This window comes from Phyllostomus hastatus, unplaced genomic scaffold (genome assembly GCF_019186645.2).
Source record: "Phyllostomus hastatus isolate PE091 unplaced genomic scaffold, TTU_PhHast_1.1 phas_contig_40, whole genome shotgun sequence".
NCBI classification, from domain to species: Eukaryota; Metazoa; Chordata; class Mammalia; order Chiroptera; family Phyllostomidae; genus Phyllostomus; species Phyllostomus hastatus.
The window spans coordinates 34,641,550-34,662,069 of record NW_025333872.1 but is presented as its reverse complement, the minus strand read 5'-3'; the positions used below and the strand labels follow the sequence as shown (position 1 = coordinate 34,662,069).

The window sequence follows — 20,520 nt, the reverse complement described above, 5'->3', positions numbered from 1 at the left end:
AGAACAGGAACAGAATCATAGGTATGGAGATCATTTGAAGGGTTATCAGTTGGGAGGGGGAAGGGGAGAATAAGGAAAAGGTGCAGGGATTAAAAAGCATAATTAGTAGGTACAAAATACACAGGGGGATATTAAGAATATAGAAAATGGAGAAGCCAAAGAACTTATATGCATGACCCATGGACATGAAGTAAGGAAGGGTAACTACTGGAGGTAAGGGGAGTACCAGGCAGAGGGGGGAAAAGGGGAAAATATTGGGACAACTGTAATAATATAATCCATAAAATATACTTAAAAATATTTTAATAGGCATATTATAAAAAACAGTTTACACCATCTTATTGATACTTGTTTTCATTCCCAACTTAGGGAACAGTCAGACATCTTACCACCTATAACTAGTTTTCAACATTCTCTGAGGTCATAAATGCATACACTTCAATAGGGGGAATAAACTACATATTCTATTTCCCTGAAGAACCATCATCATTTAAGTTTTTTTCTTCAGGGAAATTAGTTTCAATTGCTCAGAGGCCAAACCCCATCTCACAGAGTGCCACTCTTCAACAGAACCCTCACACTAAATCCAAGAGTATGATTATCACCCAAACAACCCATTCTTTGCAGCAGAAGTGTATAATAAAAGGTCACTTTCTGTTTGTGTTATTTTGTAATTCATATAAAAGCATGAGATTTGTCAAATGATTTTGATCACAGTCCCCACAACTACAAAATTATACTGGAAAAGGGATGTCTTAAGAGAAAATTAAGTGCTTAAGTTTGCCCAGGGTTCTTTTTATTTATTTTTATTGATTTGAGAGAAAGGGCGAAACATCAATTTGTTGTTGCACTTATTTATACATTCATTGGTTTCTTCATGTATGTGCCTTGACAGGGGGATTGAACCCACAACCTTGCCGGATCAGGATGACACTCTAACCAACTGAGCTACCCAGCCAGGGCAACCCCAGGGTTCTAAGATAATTCAACAGCTATAATTAATAATTCAACAGTTATAATTACAAAGCTTCTAAATGTAAAGGAAATCAAAGTATAAAGCAAATGTGTTTCACTTTTAAAATAAAACCACAAAGATTACTGAGACATGTATCTACAAGAACCACCTGGTCCTCTCCCTTCACTTCACTGATGAGGACACCAAGGCCCAGAGTTGACTCCCAAATACTGGCATACTATGAAGACTCACCATCGCCACATAACTGTCCTAGTTTCCCTTCCTGAATTCAGTGTATTAAAGTATCTGGTTATACAATTTCTATGATGTTTACATAAGAAGTAGTTATATTCATTTTCCCAAGTTGCTACGACAGGCCGCAGCTGTGGTGTAGAGGAATGAATACAGTAATGGAAAAACATCAAGTCCTGTGAAAAGGCGGATGTTTGGGCCTGTAAACTAAATCAGTAAGTCCTCTGCTGTTCCTTTTCTCACCTAAGTCTCCTGCAAAAAGTAGACCAAAATATAGCCTTAGGAACCGCAGCCCAGCAATATTCATATGAGTACACAACAGTGTTAAGTAAAAACAGACCCTGAACCTGAAATGCCAAAGTCTTATTTGACTACAACACATGCACACTCTATCACACTGAGGATGACAATAAGGAGGGCAGATTTTGTATACAGTGAAATCTGTCTCATAATGTAAATGACAGAATCTGTGGTATTCAACATAAAAATCACACACACTGTAAAAATCAACTACCTTTAATTACCCTCTCCCACCCACTGCTTACCTAGAATTTCCCAAATTCCAATTGTTGCTCCTGATCAAGGAATCTCCTTGCTTAAAAAGTTTAAAACTGCAATCTGGTATTCAATGTGTTGGGAAGTTATACTATTCAATTTTCAAAGCACTCCTATTATTTTGTTCTATCAAAATACAAGAAGGAAAAAAGCAGTTTAGTGGTGCTAAACCCACATTCATCTGGACTACCTGGACTACAATATAACTCTATCTCCCCTCCCAATGCTATTTTTAAATAGCATTGTCCCTAATTATACAACTCCCTCTTTTTTACATAAATTAATATTCAGCTTTACAGTTTTATGTCAGTAACCTCCAAGTCTTCAAATTACCCTTCTGATGGAGTTGAAAACGCTCCTCTGCAGTCAGAACAGTAGTAAAATGCCAACAGGGTCAGTCTCATTTCAAAGGGTAGGCTGCCACCTACTGACCGACTGTGAACCCTTCCCACTCAACACAGCCTTGCCCAGAGAGCTGGCTCACAAAAGGCTGTCTTTGCTATGTCATTTCATACAATGTATTCAACTATATCAACATAATCTTTTAATTAATATTTTTAACTTTGAAAAAAACACTAAGCTAAATATACCTAAAAAGTCCCAGCTTATATTCAAAAGGGCAGAGATTTTTAAAAGGCAAGTGCTATTTTTTAAATGCGCAAAAGTCCTTTTTTGATAGTATATTTCTCATCACCATTTTCTTCATTCTTCATTTCTGAAAACTCAGTCTTACCCTCTTCTCATTAAAATCAGTGGTGGTGATTTAATTGTTCCTACTGATCGACCTAGAATTATTCAAAATTTGAATTCATCGTCCTAAAGCTCTTGTAAAAATTCATGGCAGTGCTGACAATAAAGCTGAAAGAGTTGTTTCTCAGCCCCCTGTCATATAAACATAGATCTGCAATAGTCCTCTACAAACAGTAGACTTTGTCAAGAGAGATTTAGCTTCTCCCTTTTTTACCTACATTTTAAGAAAGAAACTCAGACCAACCAAAAATTATTGAAGGGAGATAAGCAAATCCCCTTTCTAAGGTCGTAGGTTCCTGCCTTGGGGAGAAAGTGGAGGGTTGATTCACATACTATTCACTGATGCTATGTTAACACTCAGGGATACAAAAAAGATGTGCCTTTAAGTTGTCTGGTACAGATTTGATGGAAGCACAATTAAAATATACTTTGCAAGATGTAAAATATGTAAACTCTGAACAGTGATTAAGTAGTGCCTGGGTCTTCCCGAGGGTCAGGAAGCCTCACGAAGAGGAACCATGTGAAGGTGAAATAGGAGTTTACCAATAATCAGATGGGAGAGAGATTCAAATGGCATATACAAAGGACGAGAGGTAGGGAAAAAAGCAAGGGCTTCAGGAAAACATCCAGAAAGTCAATATAAGTGAAGAATAAAGTGAATGAGGTCGGGTGGGTAGGTAGGTAGGAAGCAGATCTCAATGTCTTCCACACATCTTGCCAAGAAATCTGTACCTCCGAATGCTCACACTGGCAAGAAGATAAGGAATGAACCGGAGGGAGGGTAATTACTAAGAAAAATGATGAAACTGTTCAAGCACAACGGGTGAAGAATCTAAAGTGAGAATCCATGGCAGTGAGAATGGAAAAAGAGTCCACATGAAAGACAAACTATGAAGATAAAATTACAAGTAGGACTGGCTGAATACTGGGAATGAGAAACAAAAGGAAGACACTAGGATGTCCCCAGTTTCTGGCTTAGGTCAGTGGTACATTCACCAACATAGAAAATGTAATGGAAGGCATGGATTTGCTGGGTGGATATAATGACTTCTGCTGAATTTGAAAATGTGAGTTTGGAAATGCTGACTTTGAAGTGACTGGAACATTGAGGTGAAGATGTGCAGTGATATACAGTATTAAATATAGAGATCTGAAGCTCAGGCCACAGGTCTAGACTGGAGATAGAAATTTGGAAGTTACCAGTGCATGAGCTGAAGGTGATGTGGATGAAACACCCCAGACAGAATGGATACAGTAAGAAGAGGAGCACCAAGGATGAGAACCTGGGCAGAGAGCCAACAGAAGAGTCTCCAGCTTAAACAAGCATATGGCATGCTACTACACACTGGGCCAGGCATGACGGAATAATGAAGGCTAGAAATTGCTCAGCGACATAGCTACACCAGATATAGACAAGACAACAATGCTGGGAAAAGCAGGAGGCAACAGGAAAAGAGGAAGGACAAATACAAGATGACTGACTCCACAAAAGAAGCCATAGGCATGTATCGACAAGAGTTAAGCAGGCTTGTTAAGAACAGGGCATTGTGGACATCACTCATTCATAACAAGGCTGCCAAGAGTCAGAGCTGATTCTAGGCCCCATAACACACACAAGTTACAAAAGTATAACTCAACTTCTGGTTTTCAGTTCCACATGTAAGAAGCTTAGAAGTTGCCACTTCATCCTAACAACAAGGTAAACAGACTAAAAATCATCTTAAACCCATATGAGCGGGGAGGACACACAGCAAACCTCTGCCCCCAAGACTGGAGAAACAGGCAGACACACAACTATTGGGAATCTCAACTTACAGGAGCAGAGATTAGGAGTTGAAACCACCACAGGAACCAGTGCCTGGGTAGGAAAACCTGAACTGTGTAACAGATGAAGTGCTGGAGGCTCAGTGTGGGCAAGTCTGAGATTTAAAAACTCCAAGGGACCCAGTCAATGAGGTGGCCTCAACTTTGTGAGGTTTACCTCCAGGAGATCAACGAGGTTCCCATAGTATACATCAGAGAAAAATCTCCTCACACTTCCAGCAGGGGAAGCAGAGAAGTAACTATTTTGAGACATACCAGAGCAGTCCCTTCTTAAGAAGGTGTACCATCAGGTGAAACTAGTTAACCAAAGCCTACCCTGCTGAGTATTATCAGAGCTAACTGACCTAGGGGAAGGGAAATAACCAACTCTAGCCCACTCTTGCCATCCCATCTCACCTGGGGGGCGGGGGAATAAGAAGCACTTGCAAAGTTCACAATCCAGACGTATAGGCTCACCAAAAGACTGAGACCTAATCATAAGACTACAGAATGTTTCCTCTCCCTGCCCCACTTCACCACCACATCCCTGAAGGCCTATTTACAACAGTTCCTTTTACCAAGCACCTCATGTCTTGCTATAAAGAAAAAATTACAAGGTATACCAAAAGGCAAAAAAGCTATTGAAGAGACAGAGCAAGCATCAGAACCAGATGTAGGGATGTTAGAATTAAAGACAACTATGATTAACATGCTAAAGGCTCTAATACATAAAATAGACAGCATGTAAGAATAGATGGGCAATGTAAGTAGAGACAAAGAGCCTTAAAAAAAGTGCAATTCTATGTTTTAAATATTGGTTAATAAATGCAAATATATTTAAATACAGCTGAGAAATATACAAACCAAACTATGTACAGTGATTTTCTCTAGGTTATTGTAATCATGATTTAATATTACTAATCTAATGACCAAAGTTATACATTCTGTAACAAATCAAAGTATACATATAATCAACTCTGTATTTTGCTTCCATTTGCCCCTGTTCCTGGAAAGAAGAGCACTGCCACCAGCAATGACCCAATGAATGAGACATCTGGCTAACTCACATCACGAGATAACATCAGAACAAGAAGAATGGACTTAAGTGGGAACTTTATACCTCCACTTCAGCCCCCTCCCCTCACTCCCACTTCCCTGTCTCAAGAGAAACCATACATCCACAGTCCCCCACTCGGCAGTTCCCCTCCAAAATTCCCACCAACTCCCAATAAGAATCGCTGGCTTAACCAGAGATGTTGAGATGGTTTGTGAGGTATGAACCTGCCATCTGCTCAGGTTGCCAACATCTGAAATAAACCACTTTCCTTCTCACCAGCACCTGTCTCATGAGTTTGGCTTTCATTGTGGCAGGCAGTGGAGCCTATGGGGACATTTTTCCCTGTTTCATTATCTCTGGATTATGAATAATTGTACCATTCTGTATTTTCCAAATTTTCTACAATGCATATACATTACTTTTGAAATCAAATGTATAAACATTTTTACATTTTTTTAAGTTCTCAAGTTTATAGGAGTCTAAATTAGCTGGAACTAATTGAGATAGCCTGAGGTAGATGAGATTGACCCAACTGTCTCAAACTCTAAACAGCTATTAGAAATAGAAAACTAGGCAAAAGCAGAGGGGTAGGACCCTGGAAATCAGCCTGCCATTAAAAAGAAGTGAGAACAACCACCTGGGAGTTTCTGGTAAGTGAAATGAACATGCTATGGTTCCTTAGATTTAGAAAAGAGTGGAACAAAAAGGAACAACAATTAGAAAAATATATCTTAAAGACCCTCACCCCTTACTCTGGTAGCACACAGGAGCTTTACAGGGCAGTGTCAAAGATAAGAAGATAGATAGATATCAAGTTCTCCCAAGAAACTGAACTGCATTGCCAGATTAGATAAAACTGAGAAGAAAAAATGGGTAAAAATTACCTAAGGCATCCCTTACAGTAGTAGAGGGTGCAACATCCCTTACATAAAAAGTCAGGAGTGAGAAGAATGAGATGGGCCACAATGCATTCTGATAGTCTTGAGTCAAATGAAATGAGTGAAAGCAAAAAGGAGAAATCAATCACATACCAGGCAAAGGACATGCATTAGCTGGGATAAAACATGTAAAAAGAGAATGTAATGGTTCATTTTGTGTGTCAACTTTGTTAGGCATTGGTGCCCACTTATCTGATCAAATGCCAGTCTAGATATTGCTGTGAAGGTATTTTTAGATGTGATTTATCACATTTAAATTAGTATACTTTAAATAAAGAGGATTACCCTACATAATGTGGCTGGGCCTCATACAATCACTTCAAGGCCTTAGGACAAATGAAGGTGTCCTACATAAAAAGAAATTCAGCCTCAAGACTGAAATATAGAAATCATACCTGTGTTTCCAGGCTGCTGGCTTGCCCTACAAGTTTTGGCCTTGTCAGCCCATACAACTGTATGAGCCAATTCCTTAAAATATAAATCTCTCTATTATTCTTTCTCTATATATAGGCATAGATATAGATAGATATACAGATATATAAATATATATACACACACACAGATATAGGTACATATATACACAAAAACACAAATATATCATAATGCTTCTATTTTCTGAAGAACCCTGAGTAATGCAGGTAATGAAAGATGAAATCAGACTCCCTGCCAAGATGGAGGCATAGATAAACACACCTCACCTCCACACACAACTACAGAAAAAAATTAGAACTAAACTACAAATTTCACCCAGATTCATCAGAAAATCGAGCTGTATGGAAGTCCAACAACCAAGGATTAAAAGTCACATTCATCCAGATGGGTAGGAGGGCTGAGATGTGGAGGCATGGAGAGGTGACAGAATGGGTGGTCCCACACTCACCTATGGTGGATAAAAATTGGGAGGGATGCCTCAGGAAGGAGCAACCCCAGCCACAGACCAGACCACCCTGCCCAGGTTTCCAGCACCAGGAAGATAAGTTCCCATAACTTCTCACTGCAGAAACCAGGGCGGATTGGGCCAGCAGAAGAAACTGCAGGATTCTCAAGAGACTTCTCTTAAAGGGCCCCCAACAAAGTGAGAGCTGAGTAAATGGCATTGTTCCCTCCCTGATCCCTTCCTCACATACAGTACCACAACCCAGCTTGCCCTGCCCTGGCGAATACCTTACAAAGTAATAGGTGCTCTGAGACAAAGAAATATAATCCAAATGAAAAAGAAGATCAAAACTCCAGAAAAAGAACTAAGTGATGAGGAGACAGCCAACCTATCAGATGAAGAATTCAAAACACTGGTAACACTTTTGAATCAGAATTCAAAACACAGGATGCTCACATAAATGATTGAGTAAAGACACAAAATAAAGGAAGAAGTGAAGGCTGTACAAAGTGAAATAAACAAAAAAGATATAGGGAACCAACAGTAAAGGGAAAGAGACCAGGACTCAAATCAATGATTTGGAACAGAAGGAAGAAATAAACATTCAACTGGAACAGAATGAAGAAATAAGAATTCAAAAAAAATGAGGAGAGGTTTAGGAACCTCTGGGACAACTGCAAACATTCCAACATCCAAATTATAGGGGTGCAAGAAGGAGAGGAAAAGCAATAATATTTGAAAACATCTGAAAAAATAATGAAGGAAAACTTCCCCAATCTGCAGAAGAAAATAGACATGCAAGTTCAGGAAGCTCAGAGAGTCCCAAACAAGTTGGACACAAATAGAACCACACCAAGACACATCATAATTAAAATGCCAAAGATTAAAAATAAAAGAGAACCTTAAAAGCAGCAAGAGAAAAGCAGATAATTACCTACAAAGGAGTTCCCATAAAACTATTGGCTGATTTCTCAAAAGAAACTTTGCAGGCAAGAAAGGATTGGCAAGAAGTATTCAAAGTGATAAAAAGCAAGAGCCTACAACCAAGATTACTCTATCCAGCAAAGCTATCATTTAGAATGGAGGGGCAGATAAAGTGCTTTCCAGACAAGGTCAAGCTAAAGGAGTTCATCATCACCAAGCCATTATTATATGAAATGTTAAAGGGAACTATATAAGAAAAAGATTAAAACTATGAACAGTGTAATGACAACTCACACAACTATCAATAACTGAATCTAAAAATTAAACTAAGCAAATAAGCAGAACAGGAACAGAATCAAGAAATGGAGATTATTTGGAGGGATAGGCAAGAAGGAGGGTAGGTGCAGGGATTAAGAAGTACAAATTGGTAGGTACAAAATAGACAGGGGGATGTTAAAAACAGTATTGGAAGTGGAGTAGCCAAAGAACTGAAATGCATGAACCATGAACATGAACTAAGTAGGGAAAATTGCTGGAGAGAAGGAGGGGTACCATACAAAGAGGGGCAAAGGGAGAATATTTGGGACAACTGTAATAACATAATCAATAAAATATATTTTTTAAAGAAGAGTTACAAAATAGGAGCCAAATATTTTTTAAAAAACATATGTATATAAGCACATCTATAAATAAAATATATAGACATAAAAAGATGTATAAAACTTGTATGTATACATAATTATATAAAAATAAAAAAGAAAATAAATAAAAAAATATGAAATCTTTTAAGAAAGACCAATGGGGCAAAATCTTAAACTATAGGCAATGCAACTGAAATTGAGCAGGCAGCAATAACATCAAAGATTCCTAGATATACGCATGACGTGATAAACAATACATTTAATCAACATTATTTTGGAATCTATAATATGTGTAATATGAAGTAGGTCAAAGGGATGCCACAGTTAGAGCACATTTGGAGAAATCTAGGCCAAAGGATTCCATGGGTGGCTATGGCAATGAAAAGAAACCCATTCATACAATACAGATATGGCAACAATTTAACAGGCATATTTTGTATTCTCAAGATCTTTAAGTAAAAATTATGCAGGAATACTGTTCATATATAAAGATATTAACTTACCATACTTGTCTCGCAAGCCAACAGTACATCTAAAGACTCCACCAAAGGCAACATCTTCACCAAATATTACTGAAAAATGATGTTTAAAGAACATATTTTATTTAATAATCCCTAAATCATAGTAACAATGAGAAATAAGTAATGTAAATGTTTACATTTTAAATCAGAAGACAGAAATGGACCATAGATCCAAATCAAAGTTTTCCAATTTTGACATTATTGACATTCTGGACTAGATGATTCCTTCATTGCAGCAGCCTGTCCTGTGCACTGTAGATATTCAGCAGCACATCATATTTCTGACCTCTACTCGCCAGGTGACAGTTGCCCCTCACACCCAGTTGCGTCTCTAGGCATTGTTACACATAAGAGGAAGGGGGATTGAAATTGCTCCAGTTAAGAAAGAACCATTAATCTAAAACCTCATGTTGTTTTACCATGGAGAAACTGAAGCCATAGAAGTAGTAAAGGAACTTGCCAAGTCAGAAAGCAGGAGGCAGAGCTATGACTCACACTCCAGGCTCCCAAGTCCCTGGCCAGTGGTTTTTCATACATGGTATATTATACAGTGAGAGTCGGTGTTCAGAAGCGCTGAAAGCAAAGCATTCCAAAAGGAGAGAACAGTCACAAATAGTTAAGTGACTTGCACTGTGCGAAAGAGAAAGGAGGCAAGTATGGCAGGACATAGTAAGTAAGAAAAAGAACAGTACAGGGGCAAATTGAGAGGAACTTGTAGTAAAAGCAAAGAAAATTAAAAAATGAAATTCACAGTGCTAAATTCTATTCATATTAATGCACCTAACCAGCCTTGTGTACCTCAGGAAAATAACTTACCCTTCTCTATTCATCCAGATCAATCACTCTCAGAGAGCATTCAAAACAAAGCAGGTCCAACAGTCTAGTTCTCACTTCCTACTAAAAAAACAACCTGTTTTTCACTTGATCTTAAAACTAGGGATTCTCAAGTAGAAGGAAGTCAAAAGTATGAAGTACAGCCAATCAAATTTTTAAAAATACAGCAGGACAACTCTTCCTGTATTAATCATTTAACTTGATAAGACAAAGGTTAAGTTACTTATAAAGTTAGTGCCCCCAAAATCTTGCAAGTTGAATGACAATGTATCCTATAGGAAAGCATAGAATTAAATCTTGATTTTTATAGAGAGCTGAACAAAGTGGTATTTTGTTTTTTATATGCTAGAGAAACAAGAGTACAGAGTAGGTTTAATCCAGAAGGTATTAATATAATATCAGTACCTCACATACTATGGGGAAAGTTAATTTGATGATGTTAGATGCGCTTGAGAACTAATTTGTAACGAGCACATTAAAAGTGTGTTAAGATCATAATTGGATTATTAAACCATAATCATTTGGTCAGGTCTTTTACAAATTTCAGGTAGCTATAATATTAACCACTGAGCTCCAGACAAATATTTCTAGCAAATCGTTAATTCTGAAGCCACAGCCTCCACAATCAAGCCCAAGGGAAGTTACCTGCAGTAGGATCTTTGGCCAATGAGTTATCCAAGGCACTTGTTACTGCCTGGAAAAGATTCATTTTCTGAGTTTGCCCTGAAAAATAAAAAAAAAATTTTTAAGTCACATTTCATACATAGTAAAACATATAAAAATAATGCATTTGTTAACTGTTATTTACAACTTAAATAAAATCAAGGTAGGAAGGAAGGTACAGAGCACATTACATGAATTTATTGGGTTATTTACAATGCTGATGGCTCTATAAAAGACACAAAAGTAACACAAACCTCAAGGGGGTTGTTGATGAGGCAAAATTTACAAACATTAAACAATTTAAGAAACAAGTATAAAAAAGGAAGTACAAAAAAAGACATATAATCAAGTGACCAAATATGTGTAGAAAATAAACAAAAGTTACGCAAAGTCAGGAAAGGTTACCAGCCAACGAGAGTGGTGTGGGAAGGTGCCCTAGAGGGAGGTTGGGAACATTAGCCATAAGGAATGCACATGACCAGTGGCATGTGTTACATAGGCCAGTGGAAGCAAACAGTCACAGGCCATAAAACAATGAGGAAGGCTAACAAGTGAACTTAAGTACCCAGAATTGCTGATGTTTGGAGAATACTACAATCTCATGCCTAAACCCATCAGACTTGTTTCTCCCTATTATTTTATTGCTCAAGTCAGAATCTCTGCAAGCCAATGTCTTTCTCCCTAAATGGGTTGCATGGATCAGTACACGTAAAGCACTTGGAACAATACAGGACACAGTGAGTGCTGAATAAAATAAATATTAGCTATTTATGATTAGATCTGGACATTGTGTTCTTCATCTTCACCTGGGCATTATTCTGAAGGGCACAAAGCATTCGTTGATCAAGTTCCAAATGCTGAAATTCAGAAGCATTATGACTTCAGAGGTGTGATTTAAGTCTTGGTGCTGCCCAGTGCCCACAGTCATCCTAGAATTTTAGGTCAACTCCCCTAAAACCATATTCAGTGCAGAGAAAGGCTTCTTCTGCCAGAATCCTCTCTGATCCACAGGCCCAGTCTTCATTTTAGTGCCTAATCTCTGCACTGGTGCTCACTTTAACCCATAACCATGATAATATCAAATCACCTAACACCTGCACTCACCCTGACCACTGCCCCATCTAACCTCTGTGTTCCTCGGTAGCCTGCTATGTTCCAAAATCCAAGGTCCAGTTCCCAGGGTGGGACACAATAGCTACTGCCATTCATCGCCTTCAACCCTCTGGCCATGAGACAGTAGTCACTCATTTTGTTCCTGGAAACCCATCTTCTTCCCAAGACTCCATGACAGTCTCTGACCTGTGACATCTTGAATCTTTATTAACTACTGACACATGGCCTACTATTTCTCTGTCTGCTCTGGCCTCAGGTGTCTCTCTAATCCCTTCAACACTGCTAAATACCCAGACTACCAGCCTTGGCAATGCCCATCAGGTCTGCCTGCTGCCCTGTGTGCCCAGAATAAAGGCCTGTTTCTAGACTTATTTCTGGTAGGAATAACAGGAATTCACTCAAGAAAATACTGTTACATCAACTATGTCAGAGGAAACACAATCACACCACATGTCCATGATCATGTCATAATTTATTTTTCTTGAGGCTAAGGCTATATCATTTAATTGATACCTTCCTTAAATCCTTCTCCAGCCTATAAAAACTCTTTAGAGTGTTTTTTAGTGCCCAGCATCAGATAATAATGGTTTAGGGTAAATTTTACCAACCACCAAGATATTCCCACTCTCCTATTGCACACATTTCACAAAGTAAGATTTTTATCAATTAGGATTTTTATACCTAAGAACCTAGGAAGATGAAAAATTCCTAAACATCTAAGCTGGTATTTATTTTAGTCTGATCATTAGAATTAATATTGAATGTTCCTAAGGTATCTTATCACATTGCTGCTCAGCAAATTTCCAGTCAGAAGAAAGCAAAGACTTTAATAATGAAAAATCACTCAAAGTAAGTCTGGAAAGTATTGTTTGATAACCACAAAGAATTTACTCATCTTGCATGAAAATAATTTACAAGGGTATTTAAAGGTAATATTTCCATATGAGCACATAAACTTTCACTCCTGAATACTTTTTTTTCAAATAAATTCAAAATTTTAGGGTTTTGGATTAACTGCTATTCTATCAGATGCTTTTAAAAGTTTTATGACAATTTTTTGAAATTTTTAAATATTTTTAATTTTTCAATTACAGTTGATGTACAGTATTATATTAGTTTCATGTGGACAACCCAGTGATTAGACATTTATATAACATAAGAAGTGCTCACCCCAACAGTTCTAGTATCCACCTGATACCCTGCACAGTTACTACAATATTATCGACTATGTTCCCTATGCTGTAGTTTACATTCTTGTGACTATTTTGTAACTACCAATTTGTATTTCTTATTTGCATTTACTTTCAATTTGTTTTAAAGTTGTACTATGTTGATGGACAGGTCAGAAAGAAATCACAAGTTATTCACAGGTAAGATCATTTTAAATATTTAATTTCCTGGAAAATTGAAATTAAAAAAATAAATATTTAATTTCCTTAAAGTACTTATTCTTATGTAGCTTACACCAAAGACCATTGGTAAAATGGTGTTCCCTCATAAGATAAGCACACCTATAGCACATCCAACCAAAGTTGCACCACTGCGAAGATCTGTAAAAAGAAAAAAGAAGGAAGGTGGTCTATGAACACCACTAAAGTTATTTACAGCATCACGAATTACTAGGTCATCACTGCTGCAAAGGCAAGTGGCATGTGAATGGAATGGAAGGGACACACCAGAACATAAGCTGTGAGAGGGAAGGGATTCCCATCTGCCTTTGATGACAGCTATATGCTCAGTGGTTACAATGTCTGGCACATTGTAGGTACTCGATAAACATTTGTTGAATGAATGACTAAACCAATAAATACATGCAGCTATTTCAATAAAGATAAAAAATACACAAAGCAAACTGCTAATCAACCACTTACAGAGAAAGGAATGGACAGAAAAAAATGATCTGTCAAAGTCACAATTCAAAGAGACTGCAGGGGAGGTGGGGGAGAGGGGAGTATTGCAATAGCAGTCTGAGGGAGTATTCAGTTATTTTGAATAACTCTTCAGTAGGCAGTTGTGTTGAAGGGAGAGAGAAGCCTTCCACAGAGCCAGAGCACTTGAGACAAAAGGGGTAAATGGGTCCCAAGGAGCAATCTACAAAAATAAATAAGGTCAATAGCAGGACATGTCAACAGCAAGTGTATTTGTAATTAGACCCAAAACAAATAAAAATACACAGCTATGATATTGAAAATTAGGGCCTACTTTCAGAAAAACAAAGGCTCTGCGAACAAATTCAGTGCTGCAACTCCTTTGAGCTGCCTAGTCCTTGCTGTAGACCTACGTATAATAGCATTGCCTCATCATATTCCTTAGAAAGCATTTAGCACAGTGCCTAAAACATACAATGTATGCCTGTGGAAGCACAATGAATATTTCAGTGGCTTAAACTGGCAGTAACTATATTGTGAAATGAGAAGATGGTGAGGAAACTACCTATTTGCCCCCAAGAAAACTTCTTTCACCTCTCCAGATGCCCTATTTTCCAGCAATTCCTTTCTATGTGCCAGGTGTGTACCTCTACCTCATTCTTAGCTCCATTAAGTGGTGCTGCAATCTCTATTCCATTATAGTAAGTTTCAGAGAAAATCCAAACATCAGAGACAGAACATTTAACATTAAAATATAAATGAAGGATCTGTAAACACAAATGCCTTTTTAAGGTGCTGGTATTATTGCATATCCAGGAAAAGGGAGAAAGTAAATGGTACTGGGGAAAGGGGGCAGTAATCAAATAGACAGGCCCTAAGAAACTCTGAAAGTTGAATCGACTGTAACTAAGGTCCCTAGGGTCCCCCCTCAGGGCACCTGGTAACTTAGTCATGATATGGCAAGTGATGAGGCTTCCCTTCTTTTTTCTGGCTCCTTCTCCACTCAATCTCAAAATGGCTTTTAAACCTACCCACATGCTGGTGCCTCCCAAATGAGTATCTATAATCCAGACCTCTCATCAGAGCTCCTGTCTTTTATATTTGTGGACAAATAAAATGGGTTCTATGGAAAGTAATGGAGACTGGAAAAGTCAGCATTCATGCTGCCTGTCACTACCAAAACCAATAAGCAGAGACAAGGATTACATCATTATGGGTGCTTTTTTCAGATGCCTGAAATCTGAGAAGATGGCAGGTTATATACTCTCAAAAACTGTCTTAACATCTCATCTCAAGATAATCTTTTTTATAGGAAGACAGAAAGGGTAAGTAAGGGGTTTGGGAAAATGTTCATCAGATAAGAGTTGCAGTCCTGCAGCAATTTTCCTAGTATTTCCTTATCTGCTGATCAACAATTCTTTATCTGAGTCTCAGTCTTCCCTCACTGGAACACAATGGCTCAGTTACTATCTCCATTGCTTGCAGAGCCCCTGGGGCACAAAGGTTGAATTGCTTGTGGACCTCCTGAAGTTACAGGTGAGTCCTGTATTCCACTTCCTAGAATAATAGGTTTCCAAGTGCACTAATCACTTATCAGCTAAAGCTAAAATCTTTTACTCTTGAGTTCCCCTATCATAATCTCACAGGGTGATCTAATTATAAATTCCTAACTGGGCAGGTCATGGTGGGTAGTCACAAGCATACAAATTCTTTCCGAAAAAGCTCATCTTTGCCTCAAGCAGGCCCTTTCCATTGTTTCTGTGCATAGAGGATCACACACCTGTGAAATGGCCCTTTTAGACCCCTCCTTCTAAAGCATGCAAGAGAGCACCTACCCTTAACTATCCTATAATTCCCATCATAATCTGCTTTCTCCCACCTTTATGTAATCTTCTTTTGTTCCCTCTTTAATTCCAAATGCATAACAGAAAATACAAACTGTTATTCTCCAATGCATTTATCTCAGTCTCCTGAGATCTTGCATCCAGTTATATCCTGCTTGAATCAAAACAATTTTTATAAAAATTATCTATAGGTTTGGATGTTCTTATATCAACATCTCCAACAGTCAGCAGTTCTGCACTTGGGTGTCTTGGGCTTTTACTCAACAAGCACAAAACTGAACTCTTGATGTCTATGCCCAAGATGCTACTTTCACATTTTAGCAAACAGCTCTATCCTCTATCTGGCTGCCCAAGCCAGTAACAAAGGAGGCATCCTTGAAGTCTTCCTTTTATTCATTACTGGCATCCAATCCACCAATCCTACTTCCAAAACATAGCTTAAAATGTGGCACTATTTCCAGAACCCACCATCTCTTTCCTGTTCCAGAAACCTACCTCCTAACTGCATGTCTTGGATAGCTCTAGCTCTTATAACAAAATACCATAGAATGAGTACCTTAAACAACAGAATTTTATTTCTCAGTTATGGGGGTTGGGAAATCCAGACCAAGGTGAATTCCTGGTGCAGGTCCTCTTCCCGGTTTGCAGAAGGCCATCTTCTTGCTATTTCCTCACACAGTAGAAAAAGAGAGAACCTCTCTTCTTATAAGGGAGAATTCTTATAATCTCATTATAATCCCATTCATGCAGGTTCCACCCTCATGATCTAATGACATCCCAATGGTCCCATCTCCAAATACCATCACATCAGGGATTAGGGCTTCGAAATAAGAATGGGTGCAGAGATTGGGAAGACACAGATATTCAGTCCATAGTACTGCTTCTAAACTTGCACTTTTTCATCCTTCCAAATCATTCATCAAAAAGCTGCTATGTGAGAGTCCTAAAAAGCAATGCATGTCATATTACCCCTCTGCTCAAAATCCTTCAAGGCCTCCGTACCTGAAAAAGACTCCATTCCTCACCACACTCACAAGGCCCTGACTGATCTCATTGCTGCCCACCTCAGTAGTCCCATTTTGCACTACTGTCCCCAAGGCCCACCATTTGAGTCTCTTCTCAATTCTACTAAACCAAGTTCCTTGCTACCTCAGGGCCTTTACATATATTGACCCTCTGTCTGGCAACCCACACACAACTCCTTGAATACTCCTTTCTGATCCCTTAGAGGTTAGTTAAATGTTACCTCTTCTTAGGAGCCAGCCAGGTCTGTATTATTCTTTTTCCTAGCACCTAAACATTTATTTCACTTATTGCAACTGGGATTGATTTAAGTAGGCATTTGCCTACTACTTCATGTCTATCTCCTCCACTAGACCGGCCCATCTCCATATCCCTAAGTACCTAGCACAGTTTGGTATCCAGAGAAAATTAAAATGTGTAGAATGAAAAAATAAAACAAACCTACAAATACACACAATGTCTGATATCAGGGGCGGCAACAGGAGTGACTAGATGTGCTATTCCTTGGGGGGCAACACAGGGCGATGGCGGGAGTAAACACACTGGCACAAGGCAGGCCTGGCCTGAGTCTGTGAGCCATTACATCCTGCATGACTTGGGGCAAGTTCCTTCACCATCTCTATAGAAGAAATGTCTAATGTACAGAGCTATTGTGAGAATTCAGTGAGGTGACTACTATCAAATGTCCAGTATTTATGAAGCATCTACCCTATGCTGGTTACCTTCCAAATCCCCTAATTAGTGAAACTGACTCTAGTACAACAGGTACCAGGCACCAGTAATTAAATGTTATCTCACAAAATCCCCCCAGCAACATCTGGGGTAGTACAGATGAGGACAAGAAAGCTTATTAAGACAAACTTTGGCAATGTTAACTTGTGAGTGGGGCAGTCTGAACCCTGTCCTTTGGGATTTTATGGCATGCCTGATTAAATCATGGGCCCTCGGCAATTCATTCTGTCTTCAGCCCCACTCCCTCCCCAGAGGTCAGGTGGGTGGGAGTGAAAGTGCCAACTGGCTAATCACAAAGGTTGTTCTTCTCTAGGCCAGCCCCCATCCTTAATTGACTAAGGAGCTTGCCAAAAGCCAATATTAACATAACAAAAGGCACATTGATCACTCCCGTCAAGGAAATTTCAAGGATTTTCCGAACTCTGTGCAATTAGTGGAACAAAGATTAAATATGTATTTTTTATTATAAATCATGATATAGAGTACACCTGTGATTTTAGCATGACACCCAATACTCACACTCTTAAAAATGCAGATGGGAGTATAAATGGAAATCTAAACTATGCATTAAAATCCATTAAAGTGTTCATTTCTTCAAGTTGGAAATATCATCCCTGGGACTTTATCCTAAGCAAATAATCTTAGATACATAAAAGACACATGAAGTGTTTCTATCTTCATTATTTTTAACACTACAAAGCTGTAACAACTAAAGCATAATAGTAATTATTTAAAGTTTCCACTTATTGTAGGTGTTGTCAGAGGCTGTGTTAAGTATATACCATACTTATTATCTTTATTTAGTTCTTATAACAACCTTCTGAAGTAGGTATTATTATTAACTCCTTACTTATGAAAAAGTTGAGGCTTACAGAGGGTAATTGATCACTTCAAAGTTAGAGGTAGCAGGGCTAAGACAATCTGATTCTAGAGCCAAGATTTTAATCATTGAATTATACTGTTCCTACTCCACAGAAAGCATCTTCTAAAGGAGATTATAAAAACTATATAGCCCTGGCTGGAATAGCTCAGTGGATTGAGTGCGGGCTGCAAACCAGGCATCTCAGGTTCGATTCCCAGTCAGGGCACATGCTTAGGTTGCAGGCCGCGGCCCCCAGCAACCGCACATTGATGTTTCTCTCTCCCTCTCTTTCCCTTCCCTCTCTAAAAACAAATAAATAAATAAATAAACTATATAACAATAAAGGATATGCTTTTGATTAAATAGCATAGATTGTATTTGTATTAAAAATACAATTATGGGAAAATTTAATTCCACTAGTTTTATTAGAATACTTTGATTCCACTAAACTGGAAGGAATACACCCCAAATGTTAGCAATATTTACAGTAATAAGTGGTAAGATTCTTTTTTATTTTTTCTATTATCCAAATTATCTATATAATGTCTTTATTATTTTTATAAGACTATTCATAGAAAGTGACTATCATTTTACTCAAATTTTAACAATTTCTCAATTATGTAAGGGGATTAAGAAGACCTATGCTCTATTTCCCAAGTATTGTGCAAAAGTTTCTTTGCTCTTAAGACAAAATTCAAGCTTCGTGTTATTGGTAAGAACACTGCTATTCACCTTTAAGGTATTCTCTGTTCCACAAAACTGGAAGCCCTCATAGCAAATTATTTCTACATGCATTTTAGCACATTATTTAAAATACAGCTTTGGAATATGAGTAATTCCAAAGCTGAAGCTACCACTAACTTATCTGTGTAACCTTGGACAAACTAGCTTAAGACCTCAATTAACCTAACTGAAAAATGGGAATAAAAACACTACTGACCTCTTTAAGGCTGTCCTAAGCATCAAATGAGATGATGGATGTAAACATCTGAGCACAGTGCCTGCCCAGGGCAAGCCATCAATAAAAGTTCATTAATTATTCACAAATAAAAACACACTTCAGCTCTAGCAGGAGAAAAGTTTTTAGACGAGGGAAAACATTTTCTTGTTTCCAATGGCCAAATGACAGACACTGGACTTTCAAAGATGACATAAAACTTGAAGAAAAAATCGTAAAAGTTATGCAACTGTTATACTGTGAGGTGTGCTCCGTGTCCTTGCTACCATTGAAGCCCTAGATGACTTCGTCCTCCCTTCAGGTACGTCAATTAAATTACCGGTCCTTGGCTGAGTGGCAGCCTAGCCTAGCAGAAAGCTTAGGTAGAAAGCCTGGATTCTTTCCCATGTCCATGAAGAACCTATTCTGTGACCTTGGGAAAATCAATTCAATTACTTATTTCCTCCGTTTTCTCTAATCTACCAAAGGTAAAAAGAAAAAAAAATCTTTCTTTTAAACACCGCTGCCTATTGGTGTTGGCCTAGTCCCAGGCAAGCTAGGGCAACAACTAAGGCCAGGGTTGGGAAAGCAAGGATGGACACCAGAGAAAGGGAGGCGTCTCCTCGGCACCACACCTCCACCCTCGGGCCCTTCCAGACTCCAGTGTGTCCTCTCCTCCAGGTCCAGGATGCAGAGGGCTGCCTCTCAAAAGCTGAACAGTCCAGACTGAGGGGCTATTCAGAGCCAGAAGGAAACCACAATCGGACCCTACAATAGGAAGAGGCTCTAGAGAGCCAGGCATGGACTGTGCAGGATGCCCGCGGGCCTGGGTAGCAGCGGGAGCGCACAGGGCAGCCTCTAGCTCACCGTACTCCTGGGGCTCCGGGTCCGGCTGGAAAGTGAAGTGAGCCAACTGCCGCCTCTGGGCTGCATCCCCGACGGCCGAGGCGGGCTGCAGGAAACCTCGCAACAGCCCCGCACTACACAGTCTGCGCCAGTGTCCCCCGGCTCTACACGCACTGAGCCACAGGCGGCCCGCAGCCGCAGCTTCCGCAGCCATCCCCACTCGCCGCCAGGTTTTGCTAGCTGCTCCGCTGCACACTGCCGGCAGTAAGGGCGGAGCACCAAAGCAGCTTGCACATTGGTTCGGCTTAAGGGGCGGATCCATGAATCGAACCATTCGGAACTGCGGATTCAGGGGTGGGACAGGCATGGAGAAAAGCCAGGCAGCGTTTGCTCGGCTTGCGCTTGCGGAAGAGGTGGGGTGGCAGTGCGTGTGGGCAGGCACTGAGCTCAGAAGTTTACATCCATCCATAGAGGTGGAGCCTTCCCTAATTCAGCTTAGCGGTCCGGGGACCGGTCGCAGTTCTG

The 20,520-nt window shown here is 39.2% G+C and overlaps 1 protein-coding gene across 2 annotated transcripts in view; it reads right to left on the bottom strand.

Annotated features, from left to right (window-relative positions):
• The window catches only part of BCKDHB (branched chain keto acid dehydrogenase E1 subunit beta), a 188,895-nt gene extending 168,644 nt beyond the window's left edge, over positions 1-20,251 (bottom strand). For both annotated transcript variants that reach the window (XM_045843192.1, XM_045843193.1), the window contains exons 1-3: positions 20,017-20,251; positions 10,753-10,830; positions 9,256-9,324 (exon numbers count right to left, since the gene is read on the bottom strand). In XM_045843192.1, coding sequence (XP_045699148.1) covers positions 9,256-9,324; positions 10,753-10,830; positions 20,017-20,209 — 340 coding nt within the window. In that variant the 5' untranslated portion in view covers positions 20,210-20,251. The remainder of the gene's footprint in view (positions 1-9,255; positions 9,325-10,752; positions 10,831-20,016) is intronic.
• Positions 20,252-20,520: the final 269 nt, after the last annotated feature.